The sequence below is a fragment of the Toxorhynchites rutilus genome, chromosome 3 (assembly GCF_029784135.1).
Source record: "Toxorhynchites rutilus septentrionalis strain SRP chromosome 3, ASM2978413v1, whole genome shotgun sequence".
Taxonomy (NCBI): Eukaryota; Metazoa; Arthropoda; class Insecta; order Diptera; family Culicidae; genus Toxorhynchites; species Toxorhynchites rutilus.
In genome coordinates, this window is record NC_073746.1 from 191,364,327 (window position 1) to 191,380,268 (window position 15,942).

General features: G+C 43.4%; 1 protein-coding gene across 8 annotated transcripts in view; it reads right to left on the bottom strand.

The window, feature by feature from the left end:
- LOC129776956 (neuroligin-4, X-linked) overlaps nt 1-15,942 on the bottom strand; it is a 92,794-nt gene that overhangs the window by 37,046 nt on the left and 39,806 nt on the right. For 7 of the 8 annotated variants that reach the window (XM_055782928.1, XM_055782927.1, XM_055782926.1 and 4 more), the window contains 2 exons: nt 1,347-1,564; nt 593-751 (listed from right to left, as the gene is read on the bottom strand). In XM_055782928.1, coding sequence (XP_055638903.1) covers nt 593-751; nt 1,347-1,564 — 377 coding nt within the window. Of the gene's footprint in view, nt 1-592; nt 752-1,346; nt 1,565-7,908; nt 8,233-15,942 lie in introns of those variants that run through there. The other variant, XM_055782930.1, reaches the window with a different exon arrangement.

The following is a 15,942-nucleotide window of genomic DNA, read 5'->3' on the forward strand; positions in this document are numbered from 1 at the left end:
AGGAATAACATGAGCCATGACAAGAACAGTCAAGCAATTACGCTCGATGCGTTGTTCGTACTGACAGCTGCACCCCGGTCCGAATGTTGTAAATGCCGGATAAAACCGATCCGACATTTACAATGATTACGGCATTACATCCTCTTCCTTCTGGATAAACGGGAAAACGTCGAACTGAAGCCTGTTTCCAGTCGCCCGAAGTTGCTGCAATACCATAGCGACCGATTGAACATTTTTGGTCGAACTTATATCAGCGGATCCAATGATTGCGTGGTCAAATCGAAGAAGCAATTGATCGCGAAGGCCACGAAAAAGAAGGAGAACATACCAGCATCCACCTTTTCACCGGCCGTGCGGAGGTTCCGACCGACTGTCATAAGGCCATCCGGTAGAGCGTCGAAGCATTTTGATAGGAGACTCGAAGAACGTAGAATTGAGGGAGAATTTGTTTCATTAAATTATCTTTTGTAGTATTTTTTCCATCGCCATCCGCCGATACTTTGTTTGAGGTTGTTTTTCGATCAGAGGCTTGGTAATTACATTTCTTTTTCAAATTTTCATCAACTACTTTCCTCTTATCAAACTTACTTACCTAATATTCCCAATCGGAAATTGATTGTAACAACTATCACATTTCCTTGCAATGCTAGCACAGAACCATCATACGGATTCCCAGAGTTCCATTCATATGATTCACCGTGTATATACATTATGGTGGCTTTCGGGGAACCTGAAGGCTGCATAGAGTCATCTAAAATATATAGAATGAATACCATTGAAAATAGGTATAATATGTATTCAGTTATGTTGTCTCTTGGCACTTTTCAATACAAATGGAAGCACATGTTTGAGTTGAATGGATTGAGTGGAAACTTCTCCAGTTTTAGATGCTAATTTTCAGAACGAGCATCTTATTCTATTGCTTATGGTCACTTTTGAAGCGTCCATGAACTGGAGTTTTTTAATAGAGTTTTATCACCGTCACGTTGTTGCAACACTTCAAATGTGTCGAAACTGTCTGCTTTCAAATATGATATGAACTGCATGTTTTTGAAACTGATACAATCCCGTTCGCTCAATTCTGTAAGTTGTACACAGCTATCTCACTTTCCCAGTAGTTCTTCATTGAGATTTGCTTCACTTCCACATTGCTTGCAGTTGTTTCAGAATAAACTGCAATGCACTACGGAATTGAAGTTATCACATGATTGGCGAGTTTGAACACTGCATTGACAACACTAAAATCGAGTACAATCGGGTTCCGTTTGCGAAATCGATTTCTGACGCAACCGACTTTGTCTTTTTTTGCACTCTACAACAAATCAGCAGCCTATTAAACTACTTACCAGATCGTGGAACATAAAGGTTTAGGTAGAGACAATCTTCGGATTGATTCGATAGAAGCGGTAGCAAGCGTCGAATTTGTGCCGATCGTCCGCGTGTTTGGTCGACCAATGATTTGAATTCATACTGTAGTTTAGGAAGAGTTTGTGGACAAACGGGCGAGAAATTATCGGCAAGTCTTGTTCTTTTCCATGTCGATGGCGTTACTGGTGGCATGTACCTACAGAAAAGGGAATAATATTTTAATATCCATTCAGAGTCAAAGCAGTTATAACAATAACAGTGGTTAGAAAGATTTAAAAATATATTCGTATCCTCTAAGTGTGCTCCTATTCCTAATTCCTATATAATTGTGCGTTCGCTAAATGTGCCTATTTTAAGTGGCTCTTAAGCAAGGCGTGCGTTGACTAGGCTGCAGTCATATTTAATTGTATGTTTTGCTTTCGCTGTTCTGCAGCTCACTTAGCGAGGTGAATAATTGGATTGAATTTCCACCCTAGTTAGCGAACGAGTATTGTATCGTCGACATTTCTTTAAAACAGGTTCAAAAGGCGTTTCATCATAGGCTGTGATTTTACATAAAGATAATATGATGCTTCCACTTTTCTTCCTTTTTAATGTTTATCACTTTTTGTTTAACCGTTTGAGTACGGGGAATTTATTTTGAGCATGCAGATGAGCTTGGTTTTATTTATATGAGGTGATGGATTGGTGCAGAGAAATTCTTAAATTCATCGAAAAATGTATGAGTAATAAGCGATAAAATCTAGATTTGTTCAATTTGTACCCACAATTCCCCACCGTTTAAAAGTGCCAAGTCAAAAATTTTAACTTAAAACTAGAGGAGGCTGTCGCGGACCACGTCCCCAAATGCTAAATGGATGGCCAAATAACACGCCTTGAAAGCATTCTCTGAGTGACAAGCTCTAGAATACGCATGACCACAGTGCAAGTCGGAGGAAATTTCTTTGACAAAAAATTCCACCGACCAGAACGGGAATTCAAGCCGAACCCCCGGTATGTTAGGTGTGACGCTAACCACTCGGCCACGGGTTGGTCCCTCTGAGTATTGAATTTTTTTTTTAGTTGCCATTTTTATCAAATTCCATTAAACACATAGCCCAAACACGTGTACAACGTTGAATTTTAATATAGAAGAATAAGAAAGTATCACAAGCAACGCAATCTGCTGACAGAGCACAAGTAAATTTGCTTTCCGCGATAAGAGAAAAATGCTTCCGTTCAATTATCTTTCCGTGCACCACATATCATGCTCCCGTGCAACACAGCCCATCCAGTGCCAGCTAAAGTGCGCTACACATACAAAATTATCCAATTTAAGTCAAATATGCGCCGTTTTGTTCCCAAACATGTTGCCATTTAGAAGGCAACTTCTTTATCTCCCCCTTTTAAAACCCCCCACCCTTATTTGCAAAAAAACTCAGACAGCCAATTTTCGCAAGCCTCTTTTAAGGCCAACTTAGTATCACCAAGAACATTTTGCATGGACCGGAAGAGATAATAATCACTTGGTGCCAGGTCCGGATTACACGGTGGGTGCAATAGGACATCCCATCCGAGCTCCTGTAGCTTCTGGCGGGTCATCAAAGATGTGTGAGGTCGAGCGTTGTACTGGTGGAAAACAACACCATTCCTAATGATCATTTCTGGCCGCTTCTAGTCAATCGCCTGCTTCAAACGGTCAAGCTGCTTACAGTAGAGAACCGAGTTGAGGGTCTCGCCATAGTGGAGCAGCTCAAAGTTGATGATTCCCTTCCAATCCCACCGAACACACAGCATAACCTTCCTGGCCGTCAATCCGGGCTTGGTGATGGTTTGGGCTGGCTCACCGCGCTTCGACCACGAGTTTTTTTCGCTTTAGGTTGTCGTACGTGATCCACTTTTCATCACCAGTCACCATCTTCTTCAAAAATGGGTCTAGTTCGTTCCGTTTCAGCAGTGCATCGCAGGCGTTGGTTCGGTCTAAAAGATTTTTTTGCGTCAACTCATGTGGCACCCATACATTCAGCTTTTTTTGGAATCCAATCTTCTGCAAATGGTTCCAAAAGGTTTTATGGTCTATACCCAGTTCCTGGCCAATCGGGCAAGTGCTCACATGCCGGTCTACTTGGATGATTTCAACGATTTTATCGGTTTCCACGACGATTGGCCTACCAGTACGGGGTGTATCTTCGACAGCCACTACACCAGAACGAAATCGATTAAAACAACTCTGTGCTGTGCGAATCGTTACAGTATCGGGTCCATAAACTACACGATTTTTTTCGCCGCCTTCGTTGCAGTTTTACCTCGCAGATAGTAAAAACGTAAAATATGGCGAATTTCTTGCTTGGTGGACTCCATCTTTGACGCGTTATAACTTGGGACTGAAAAGGACAATCACAACACTGTCAAAACAAAAACACTTGTAGCACAGATTGTCGTCTTTTAATAGCCGTATTGTATGACCCGATGCGATAAGTACAACACAAGATATGTGTAAGTGTTTCCATATATTGACAATATACGACATTTCTTTTTCCCCAACCCAAAATATAGAAGGTGCATTTGCATATGAAGTAACATTAGAAAATTTCTAACACATGCGAATTGGGGTTCTTTTGGTATTAACAAGTTCTTCCGCATAGTAACTCGATGTTGATAATTCCATAATATTTTTCATAGTTGATCGTTTTTTTTTCACATATTCACGTTGGAGAGCCTTACAGCACATACAGCGTCACCGTCACCGTCCCGTCAACTATTCTCTAGTACTTATTTTGCCGACGTCAAAGTTGCCGGTATGGTGTATGTGAATGCTACCATACGATTTCCATGGGAGAATATTTGACATTTCATTCCTTTACGTTCGGGCTTCACGATGACGGGACGGTATATGTGTAGCGCACTTTAACCCTTCTCTTCGTTGGCCGAGGCATTTTGATTGAATGTAATACTTTTCCGTTTACTGTTGAAAGCATAGGCAGCCGTGGCAGTGTTCCGAGCTCTGCAATAATATTTTTTGCTAAAACTTACATTATAGACCCATTAAACGTCAAAATAATAATTGTATTGATATCAACACAATTTTATTCTATTGATTTTCATGACATGAAACGCAATGACTCAGAAATAACATTTTATTGAGTGGTTTTTATAGCTGTTTCGATGATGTTGTCTGGCATCAGTGTCGAAAAAATAACGATGCTTTCACCAATACAAACAAAACCATTGCCGGAGATTGAAAAATGAATATTTTACTTTCAGAGCACAAGCTCGAGTTTTCCGACGTTTTTAACTATACAGTGCGACAGCAGATAAAAATTTGATATTTTGAGAGTAATCGATTAGAGTTTGGTTGATATTCCTTGATGGGAAGTGTGCGAAAACGATCATTCTTTTCACACTGTTTCGCAAAATTATTGATTTTCGGGCGAGGGGTGAGGGAGGGAGTTGAATGAAATGAGCGCCATTGTGGCAGCCATTTGTTCCACCTTCACCTTAAGAGAGCACAAGCGACTACATTCTGTTTACAGTTGAGAGTGGATGACGCCCACTAGAAGGTATTACACGAAGAGAAGAGAGAATGAGCATTGAATGTTCCTTCTCCACGTTTAGCATTCAAGCTTCGAATGTTGATGATTCACCGACGTCCTAAGTAGTGAATCAAGGCAGTTCGCCCTGCATCACAGTGTTGGATGGTTCAGAGGTAGTATTGTTCATTAATGAACAAACGAACGAATGGCATTGGTTCATATTCAGGTCATTCAATATCCAAGCACTGGTAAGGACAGAGGATTTGAATTGAAAATATCACATATCACCTGATACAGAATAACTAAAAAATGTTTACGCCATGTTTCAAGCACATTATTTACACACTTATTTACAGTATTTCTTTATGCGAAGCGTGTTGGTAATGTTAGTATTTTGTAGTGTAGACGTTACCCGGGTGGCATTAGAACATATAGGAAACCAATCTTATATGTGCGTACCGACTGTTGTAAATCTGCATACACATTTCCATCCAAAACAAGCTATACCGAATATCAAATTCCTACGTATCACATATTTATTGATTTTAAAGCCGCATATGATACTATCGACCAGCAACAACTATGAATAATAATGGACGACCAAGGTGTGAGGGGTCAATGTACCCCTCGTCATGAGAGTAGCTCAGTTAGCATCTGGCATCACTTTATGGAAAGGAATTAATATCACATCTGGCAACACGCTTCCTCCGTGGTCGAGCACTTAATTGACAAGTCCTCTTTCGATACTCAACTGACCACGAGGTAAGACGTGCAATATTAAGCTCCAATTGACCCAGTGATTCCCGTAGTAAATTCAGGACACACATTTTGGCGATCCTTCCAGGAGACCAATTCTGGCTAATTTGACTATAAGAAAATCAATTTAAAAAAGTTATTTACGGGAATCACTGGGATCACGCTCAGAAAGACATCTTATAACAAAGTAAGGTTATTTGCGTATTTCTGAGAATAGAAAATTCGTATTCAATGTGGTAATTCAGCATATTTTATCTCTGGATCGGTCGATATGACTCCAAAAAACATGATTATGCCTGATCATATACGAGGCGGTTTGTTTTCACCCTCATTGGTAGACCGCGAATGAACTATGTTTACCATAGAAGAAACACTGGATTGGTCGGGATGACTCCAGGAAGCATGATTTGAACTGATCATATACGAGGTGGTCTGTTTTCACCCTCGTTGGTAGACCGCGGGGGTTACCACAGAAAAAATTACGGAGTCGGAATTACTCCAGAAAATCGCGAGGTGGGTTGATTTCACCCTCGACCGCATCAATTATCAATGAAATAAAATTTAAGATGATTGTAAAGATTGCGAGGTGGTTCACATTCACCCTCAATGGTAGACCGTGGAGGTTGCCACAAAAGACATAATCTGATTGATTGACGATAACTACTAGCTCTGTTAAAAGCCCTCGATCAAGAGAGATTTCTTATATTGTGATATAACTTGGATATTATAGGTTACGAGTTCACATTCAATCTTGGATCATGGAAGGCAAATACGTGCGAGCCACCAGCAGCTCCGATAGTGACCACGACGAGTTGTCTCGTAATGGAGAAACCGGCGAAACCTCGATGCGTCCGGAAGACAAGGACATGGAAGTCAGCGATAGTAGCAGCTGCTGTGAGAGCGGCCAAAGCGATGCTTCAGACCGTGACGAGAGTTTTGATTCCAGTTCTGACATTTCTGAAAGCCATAACGTTTCGGAGACTTCGGACGCATTGTTGGACGACGAGGAACAACATTTATATACGGTGAATACACAAACTGCAATCCTCGAAAAATCACCGGAGAAACCAACAACCACGCCAACTAACGCAAATCTTGAGCTAGCCCACAAAATCGAACGACTCGAGAAAGTCGTAGAGAATTTAGTTCAAGCCATGGCATCCAATAAGCAACCGAACGGCGGAGTATTTACTGCCATTCACGACTCGACTGTTCCAGTTTCCAGGAACGAACACGGTTACAGCGCATGTACCACCACGCGAGCCAATGTCCACGACAGTTGGAATATCTCCCATGAGCGCGTTGAAGGTTCCATTTCCTCACCAAGATGGGAACACATAAAACCGTTTCCCAACGGTATTCCCGCGAATAAAATGTGGGAGGAATGGAACCGATTTTTCGAAAACTTCGAACTTTCGGTGTCTCTGGGTAATGCGTACAACGATCGAAGTTGCTTTTCCTATGCTTGGGCCAAGAGCTCCAAGGAATCGTGAGAGCCGCGGATCTACGACCGGGGCTGGAAGAACCGAATTGCTACTCTATCTTCGTGAGCAACATAACAAGGTACCTCCAATCCATGACGGATACCGCGGCGGAGCACGAGGCATTCGCAGGAATGATGCAAGGTATTGGAGAGTCGGCGGTTGCTTTCCATTCCAGACTACGGGAGAAAGTTCGTTTGTGCGGCTACAGCACCACAGATCAGGAGCGTTTTGTCAGAGCTCAACTGCTAAAGGGATTGCGTAACAGGGACTTGAGCAAAACCGCGAGAATATACAATTATGACACAAACTTCATTGTGCAATCCGCAACGAGAGAGGAAGCTTATGAAGAAGAAACGGCACAGCCGAGTGGTTCCGGAATTTTAGCAGTGCATCACGGCAAGTCCACGGACTTGCAACGAAAGCGTAATAGAGATGATCGAGAAATTAGAAACCAGTCGAAGCGGTTCCGCAGATCGGACAAGCGACCCGACGCACGCTACAACCGTTGTAACCGTTGCTACCGTCCCGTTCACAGAAGTGGGGCAATTTGTCCGGCACGGGATAAGAACTGTAACGGGTGCGGTGAACGAGGACATTTCTTGTCAGCCTGCCGAAAGCGACGTGTGAATAGTCTCCAAAACGATCCGGCCCGTGAAAATCCCCCTGGTTGGACCGATGAGGAAGAGGAGGACATAAAGGTATTAAACAAGTGAAGCTTGTAAATCTGTTTTTAAATAAATGAGAAGTTCGCTTGTTACTAAAAAAAACTGTTTCAATTCGTGTCTTACCATTCCAGCACATAAATGCCCTTTCCTTTAATGACGTGCTGATTGACTGTAGCGTTGGGTCTTCCAATCCGATTACCTTCCTAATTGACTCTGGGGCCGATGTGAACGTCATCGGAGTTGACGATTGGAAACATCTAAAACAAGAGTTCCATAAAGGTCGGGCCGAGCTTTATCCGATTCAGCCATCCATACAGAATGAGTTACACGCATACGGTTCAAAAGAACCGTTAACCATCAATGTCGCGTTCAGAGCTAAAATCAATGTTCCTGGAACCTCCAACTCTTCGATTGAGACAACATTTTACGTCGCAAATGAAGGACAGCGTTCGCTACTCGGTCGATCCACGGCGAGTGACATGGGTTTGCTGCATGTAGGACTATCCATCAATATCTGTGAGTACTCTGATGGGCCTGAAAAATTCCCGAAAATGCCTGGAATTAAAGTTAAGTTTAGCGTCAACAAGAGCGTTGTACCGGTGAAGAACACGTATTACAACGTTCCAGCCGCCTTCAGAGAAGGAGCACGGAAAAGACTGCAGGAAATGGAAAACCTTGGCATTATAGAGCGTGTCACAAAGGCACCAGAGTGGATTAGGGGTATGTCGGTATTAGGGGTATCATGGATCTGGGGACCTCAGCAAAGCGAAGCCTTCAACACAGTCAAGGATCGAATTATACAATGTACCGTAGCGCAAGGTTTTTTCTCCGAAGATGACAAGACAATCCTGTACACGGACGCCTCTCCGGTAGCTCTAGGTGCTGTCCTGGTACAAGAAGGCAAAGACGTGGCTCGCAGAGTAATCTCATTCGCCTCTAAAGCTCTAACGATGACCGAAAAGAAATATCCACAAAACCAACGCGAAGCACTGGCGGCTGTATGGGCTGTGGAACACTTTTCCTACTTTTTGTTAGGCAGACGTTTCACACTTCGCACGGATGCTCAAGGCATAACATTCATCTTAAATCGTACTCGAGAGGAGTCGAAGAGGGCTCTAACTCGGGCAGATGGCTGGGCGCTTCGACTGAGTCCATATAACTACGACGTGGAATATGTCCGCGGTAGGGACAACATCGCGGACGCTTCATCAAGGTTATACTGTGGAAATGATCGCCCGTTTGAGGAAGATTCTAGCCCTTGGGAGATAGCCTCCCTTGAGGCGAACGCAGTTGGATTCCTAACGAACGCAGAAATAGCAGAAGCAACTTATACAGACGAGACTCTACAATCAGTGATGCAATCCTTGAAGACTGGAGAATGGCCCGGGCACTTACGCAAATTCCATACACTTGAAAATGACCTATCTACTCGAGATGGAATCGTTGCAAAGACCGGCTGCGTTGTGATTCCGGAACAGCTTCGTAATAAAGCTCTGGAGGTCGCTCATTCTGGTCATCCGTCGGCAGCAAAAATGAAGACCATTCTTCGCCAAGGTGTATGGTGGTATGGGAATGTCAACTGATGCTGAGAAGTGGGTAGGGACTTGTGCTACCTGTGCAGTAAATGGGCGACCCGAAAAGCCCACTCCAATGAGGCGTACATTCGTTCCCAAGGGCGTTTGGGAGACCATCGCTCTTGATTTTAACGGCCCATACGTCCAATTCGGTGGAATCTCCATACTAGCAGTTGTCGACTATCGGTCACGGTTTTTGATAGCAAAGCCTGTGAAATCGACGAGCTTTAATCACACGAAACCAATTTTAGAAATGATATTCGAAAGAGAAGGGCTCCCATCCAACATAGAAACCGATAACGGTCCACCCTTCAATGGGAACGAATATAAGAATTACTGTTCTGAACGAGGAATAAACGCAATCTTCTCAACTACACTCTTCCCCCAGCAGAACGGTCTCGTGGAGGGGTATATGAAGGTAATAAATAAAGCGATGTCTACTGCGTATGCCAATAAAACCAACTTCGTTGAGGAACTCCGCGCAGCCGTAGATGCGCACAATGCGGCTGCTCACCGAGTCACGAAAATAGCACCTGAGGAAGTATTAACAGGACGAAAAATTAAACGTGAAAATCCCCCTGGTTGGACCGATGAGGAAGAGGAGGACATAAAGGTATTAAACAAGTGAAGCTTGTAAATCTGTTTTTAAATAAATGAGAAGTTCGCTTGTTACTAAAAAAAACTGTTTCAATTCGTGTCTTACCATTCCAGCACATAAATGCCCTTTCCTTTAATGACGTGCTGATTGACTGTAGCGTTGGGTCTTCCAATCCGATTACCTTCCTAATTGACTCTGGGGCCGATGTGAACGTCATCGGAGTTGACGATTGGAAACATCTAAAACAAGAGTTCCATAAAGGTCGGGCCGAGCTTTATCCGATTCAGCCATCCATACAGAATGAGTTACACGCATACGGTTCAAAAGAACCGTTAACCATCAATGTCGCGTTCAGAGCTAAAATCAATGTTCCTGGAACCTCCAACTCTTCGATTGAGACAACATTTTACGTCGCAAATGAAGGACAGCGTTCGCTACTCGGTCGATCCACGGCGAGTGACATGGGTTTGCTGCATGTAGGACTATCCATCAATATCTGTGAGTACTCTGATGGGCCTGAAAAATTCCCGAAAATGCCTGGAATTAAAGTTAAGTTTAGCGTCAACAAGAGCGTTGTACCGGTGAAGAACACGTATTACAACGTTCCAGCCGCCTTCAGAGAAGGAGCACGGAAAAGACTGCAGGAAATGGAAAACCTTGGCATTATAGAGCGTGTCACAAAGGCACCAGAGTGGATTAGGGGTATGTCGGTATTAGGGGTATCATGGATCTGGGGACCTCAGCAAAGCGAAGCCTTCAACACAGTCAAGGATCGAATTATACAATGTACCGTAGCGCAAGGTTTTTTCTCCGAAGATGACAAGACAATCCTGTACACGGACGCCTCTCCGGTAGCTCTAGGTGCTGTCCTGGTACAAGAAGGCAAAGACGTGGCTCGCAGAGTAATCTCATTCGCCTCTAAAGCTCTAACGATGACCGAAAAGAAATATCCACAAAACCAACGCGAAGCACTGGCGGCTGTATGGGCTGTGGAACACTTTTCCTACTTTTTGTTAGGCAGACGTTTCACACTTCGCACGGATGCTCAAGGCATAACATTCATCTTAAATCGTACTCGAGAGGAGTCGAAGAGGGCTCTAACTCGGGCAGATGGCTGGGCGCTTCGACTGAGTCCATATAACTACGACGTGGAATATGTCCGCGGTAGGGACAACATCGCGGACGCTTCATCAAGGTTATACTGTGGAAATGATCGCCCGTTTGAGGAAGATTCTAGCCCTTGGGAGATAGCCTCCCTTGAGGCGAACGCAGTTGGATTCCTAACGAACGCAGAAATAGCAGAAGCAACTTATACAGACGAGACTCTACAATCAGTGATGCAATCCTTGAAGACTGGAGAATGGCCCGGGCACTTACGCAAATTCCATACACTTGAAAATGACCTATCTACTCGAGATGGAATCGTTGCAAAGACCGGCTGCGTTGTGATTCCGGAACAGCTTCGTAATAAAGCTCTGGAGGTCGCTCATTCTGGTCATCCGTCGGCAGCAAAAATGAAGACCATTCTTCGCCAAGGTGTATGGTGGTATGGGAATGTCAACTGATGCTGAGAAGTGGGTAGGGACTTGTGCTACCTGTGCAGTAAATGGGCGACCCGAAAAGCCCACTCCAATGAGGCGTACATTCGTTCCCAAGGGCGTTTGGGAGACCATCGCTCTTGATTTTAACGGCCCATACGTCCAATTCGGTGGAATCTCCATACTAGCAGTTGTCGACTATCGGTCACGGTTTTTGATAGCAAAGCCTGTGAAATCGACGAGCTTTAATCACACGAAACCAATTTTAGAAATGATATTCGAAAGAGAAGGGCTCCCATCCAACATAGAAACCGATAACGGTCCACCCTTCAATGGGAACGAATATAAGAATTACTGTTCTGAACGAGGAATAAACGCAATCTTCTCAACTACACTCTTCCCCCAGCAGAACGGTCTCGTGGAGGGGTATATGAAGGTAATAAATAAAGCGATGTCTACTGCGTATGCCAATAAAACCAACTTCGTTGAGGAACTCCGCGCAGCCGTAGATGCGCACAATGCGGCTGCTCACCGAGTCACGAAAATAGCACCTGAGGAAGTATTAACAGGACGAAAAATTAAACGAGGACTCCCACTTCTTCACCACGAAAGTAGTAATGTTAACGATGAGCTACTGGAACAACGAGATCGTGAAGCGAAACTCCTCTCAAAACAAAGGGAAGATACTCGACGAGATGCCAGACCGTGTCGCGTCAAACCTGGTGATGATGTGATTGTAGAACGTCTATCCCGGGCGAAGGGAGAAACCAGATTTTCTCCTATGCGTTTCACTGTCCTTGAAGAGCAAAACGGCAATTTAACGTTGACAAATGATGTAGGTCAAATTCTCAAGCGCCATGTATCACAGACCAAAAAAGTTAACCCGTGGCGCAACACAAACGACGAAACGGTACCAAGTATTCCACTGGGTGATCAATCGGACCAAACGAATCATCAGCGTCCATCTCGAGTGAGGAAGGAACCCGGGTACCTTGAAGACTTCGTGAGATTAGTTGCAAGCGGTGAAGAAACCAACTGATATCAATAACACTGTGCTCTTATTGTTTGGATTGAAGAATAAACAAAATGTGCCTTGTTCTTCTCTTTGTTTTCTCTTTCATTTTTTTACCTTTGACAGAAGTGCTGAATTGCTGAATATAACCCCAGGGTGAATAAAATGCTAGAATAGGTAGACCTGTGCCAATGTCAGAGATATAAGGTCCGAAAAAACTCATTTGTGAATATTATTAAAATGAATGAACGCTTAGTGGTTTTCGTGTATTACCGCATTTCCCGCGTCTCTACACGAAACAGCTGACTTCCATCTTTGACATCTTGTGACGTCACATTGGATGATCGATATGAAATGTTTATCCAACGTGTCGTCACTACTTAGGAGCTCGAAAATGTTTACAGTTTTTTTTGCATGCTAATACTAACAAGCGCCCTGCTCCTCCACACCTTTTATAGGCCACATCGGACCAGTATGCCGACGGCGGCAGCGGCATAGAATTATTTCTGTTTCAGCGGCAACTGCGCGTCATACACTGAGAAAATTGTATAACTCGCTTTTAAGTGCCACTTACATATTTCATATAATAGTGCTCAATCTGCTTGGATAAAACTTGGTAAAAGAGCTTGATAGTTGACTTGATGGATTGAGTTACATGATGTTAAAATAAATTAAAATTTTATGTTTTTGCAGTTCAATATAGGTATGATGATGTTTTTTTCGTTCTCTCAATAATTCAAACATTTTAAGGAGAAGAAGGAAGATGTGAGGGGTCAATGTACCCCTCGTCATGAGAGTAGCTCAGTTAGCATCTGGCATCACTTTATGGAAAGGAATTAATATCACATCTGGCAACACGCTTCCTCCGTGGTCGGGCACTTGATTGACAAGTCTAGTGATCCCCGATTTTTGAAATTAATCGTTCATCCACTAATCGAATACTTTTAAGCAGTTTCTTATTCGATACGATTAATCGATCCAAATAATCGATTAATCGATTAATCATCACACTGAGAGAATTAATTAGTTAGACTAATTCGTAGATTGTTAGAGAAAATGATTCTACTTCGTTTGGACAAGTGGGTCGAAACGAACAATTTGCTGTCAAATACGCAGTTTGGCTTCCGCCGAGGTAGAGGGACAAATGAATGTCTCGCGCTGCTATCTTCTGAAATCCAAATCGCATTTGCTCGCAAAGAACAAATGGCTTCCGTTTTTCTCGATATCAAAGGGGCATTTGATTCAGTTTCCAGGAAATTCTCTCAGAGAAGCTTCATAATCGTGGACTTTCACCAATTCTCAACAATTTCCTGTAGAATTTACTGTCAGAAAAGCACATGATTTTCTCTCATGGCAGCTCGAAATCTTCTCGTTACAGTTTTATGGGCCTACCACAAGGCTCCTGCCTAAGCCCCCTCTTGTACAGTTTTTACGTCAATGATATGGATGATTGTCTAACTAGAGATTGCACGCTGAGACAACTTGCAGACGATGGAGTTATTTCCATCACGGGTACTAATCCCGTCGTTCTGCAAAAGTCGTTGCAAGATACCCTGAACAATCTGTTCACGTGGGCCCTCAAGCTGGGTATCGAATTCTCTACAAAGAAAACTGAAATGGTCGTTTTTTCTAGGAATCACGAACCCGCCCAATTCCAGCTTCATCTATCCGGCAAAACGATCCAACACTCTATGGTTTTCAAATACCTGGGTGTATATTTTGATTCTAAGTGTACCTGGGGGAGACACATTGCGTATTTGAAACAGAAATGCCAGCAAAGAATCAATTTTCTCCAAACAATTACCGGAACAGGGTGGGGTGCCCATCCAGGAGACCTCATTCAGTTGTACAAAACAACGATATTATCAGTGTTAGAATATGGCAGTTTTTGCTTCCGATCAGCTGCCAGGATTCATATTCTCAAGCTGGAGAGAATACAATATCGTTGCTTGCGTATAGCAATGGGGTGTCTGCATTCGACACATACGATGAGTCTCGAAGTTTTGGCAGGAGTACCCCCGCTTACTCTTCGGTTCACAGAATTATCCTACAGATTTCTCATCCGTTGCAAGATCATGAATCCATTGGTGATTGATAACTTCGAAAATCTACTCCAACTGACTCCTCAGTCAAGTTTTATGTCTTTATACCATGAGTACCTTACCCACGAAGTGCACCCTTCACCGGGCATCTCCAACCCAGTTTGCTTCCCATACTTTTGCAATTCCTCTGTCAATTTTGATCTGTCCATGCGACAAAAGATCCATGGAATCCCAGATCATCTACGCTCCGATTATATTCCGGAGATATTTTCGGCAGAATATGGGAAAGTTAGATCTGATAAAATGTTCTTTACTGACGGTTCATTCATAAACGGGTCCAATGGCTTCGGCATCTTCAATGAAAATTCCAGTGCCTCTTTCAAACTCAAAGATCCTTGTTCCGTGTACGTCGCTGAACTGGGTGCGATATACTACGCTTTAGGGATCATTGAAACATTGTCCATCGACCATTATTTTATTTTTTCAGACAGTCTCAGCTCAATAGAGGCAATCCGCTCAATGAAAGTTGATAAACGCTCATCTTATTTCCTAACAAGAATAAGACATCTATTGAGTGTTTTGGTCGAAAAATTATTCAAGATTACCTTAGCATGGGTTCCCTCTCATTGCTCGATTCCGGGGAATGAGAAAGCGGACTCGCTAGCTAAGGTGGGCGCTTCAGAAGGCACACTTTTTGAAAGGCAAATTGCTTATAACGAATTTTTTCACATTCCTCGTCAGGACACACTCGTTAGTTGGCAGCGCATGTGGAGTGAAGATGAGTTCGGTCGTTGGTTACACACGATTATCCCTAAGGTTTCGACGAAAGCTTGGTTTAAGGGATTGAATGTCGGTCGTGATTTCATTCGCGTGATATCTCGGCTTATGTCCAATCACTACAACCTAAACGCGCATCTCTATCGCATTGGGCTCGCAGCAAACAATCTTTGTGATTGTGGCGATGGCTACCACGACATCGAGCATATTGTCTGGTCGTGTATCCGGTTCCATGCTGCTCGCTCTCAGCTCTCTAGAGCACTGAGAGCAAAAGGCAGACAATCGGATATCCCCGTCCGGGATATCTTAGGTAGCCGTGATCCTGATCTTCTGCTTCATCTATACCTGTTCCTCAGAAACGCCGATGTCAACGTTTAATGATGTTTCCTTCGTTGTGTCCCTGTTTCATATCCCTCCTATCCGATCTATAAACTTTTACTTAGTCGCGGCAATACATACACACACTCTTTACAGATACACGGGCCAAAGGTTGTGCAGTCCACTGATGATTCAACAAAAGCCAAAGGTTGTACCGCTCATGACAACCCTACACGAGCTGATGATTGCGCCGGCTAGTGACCATTCTATCCTGGATTTCTCGAGAAGACGCACCACG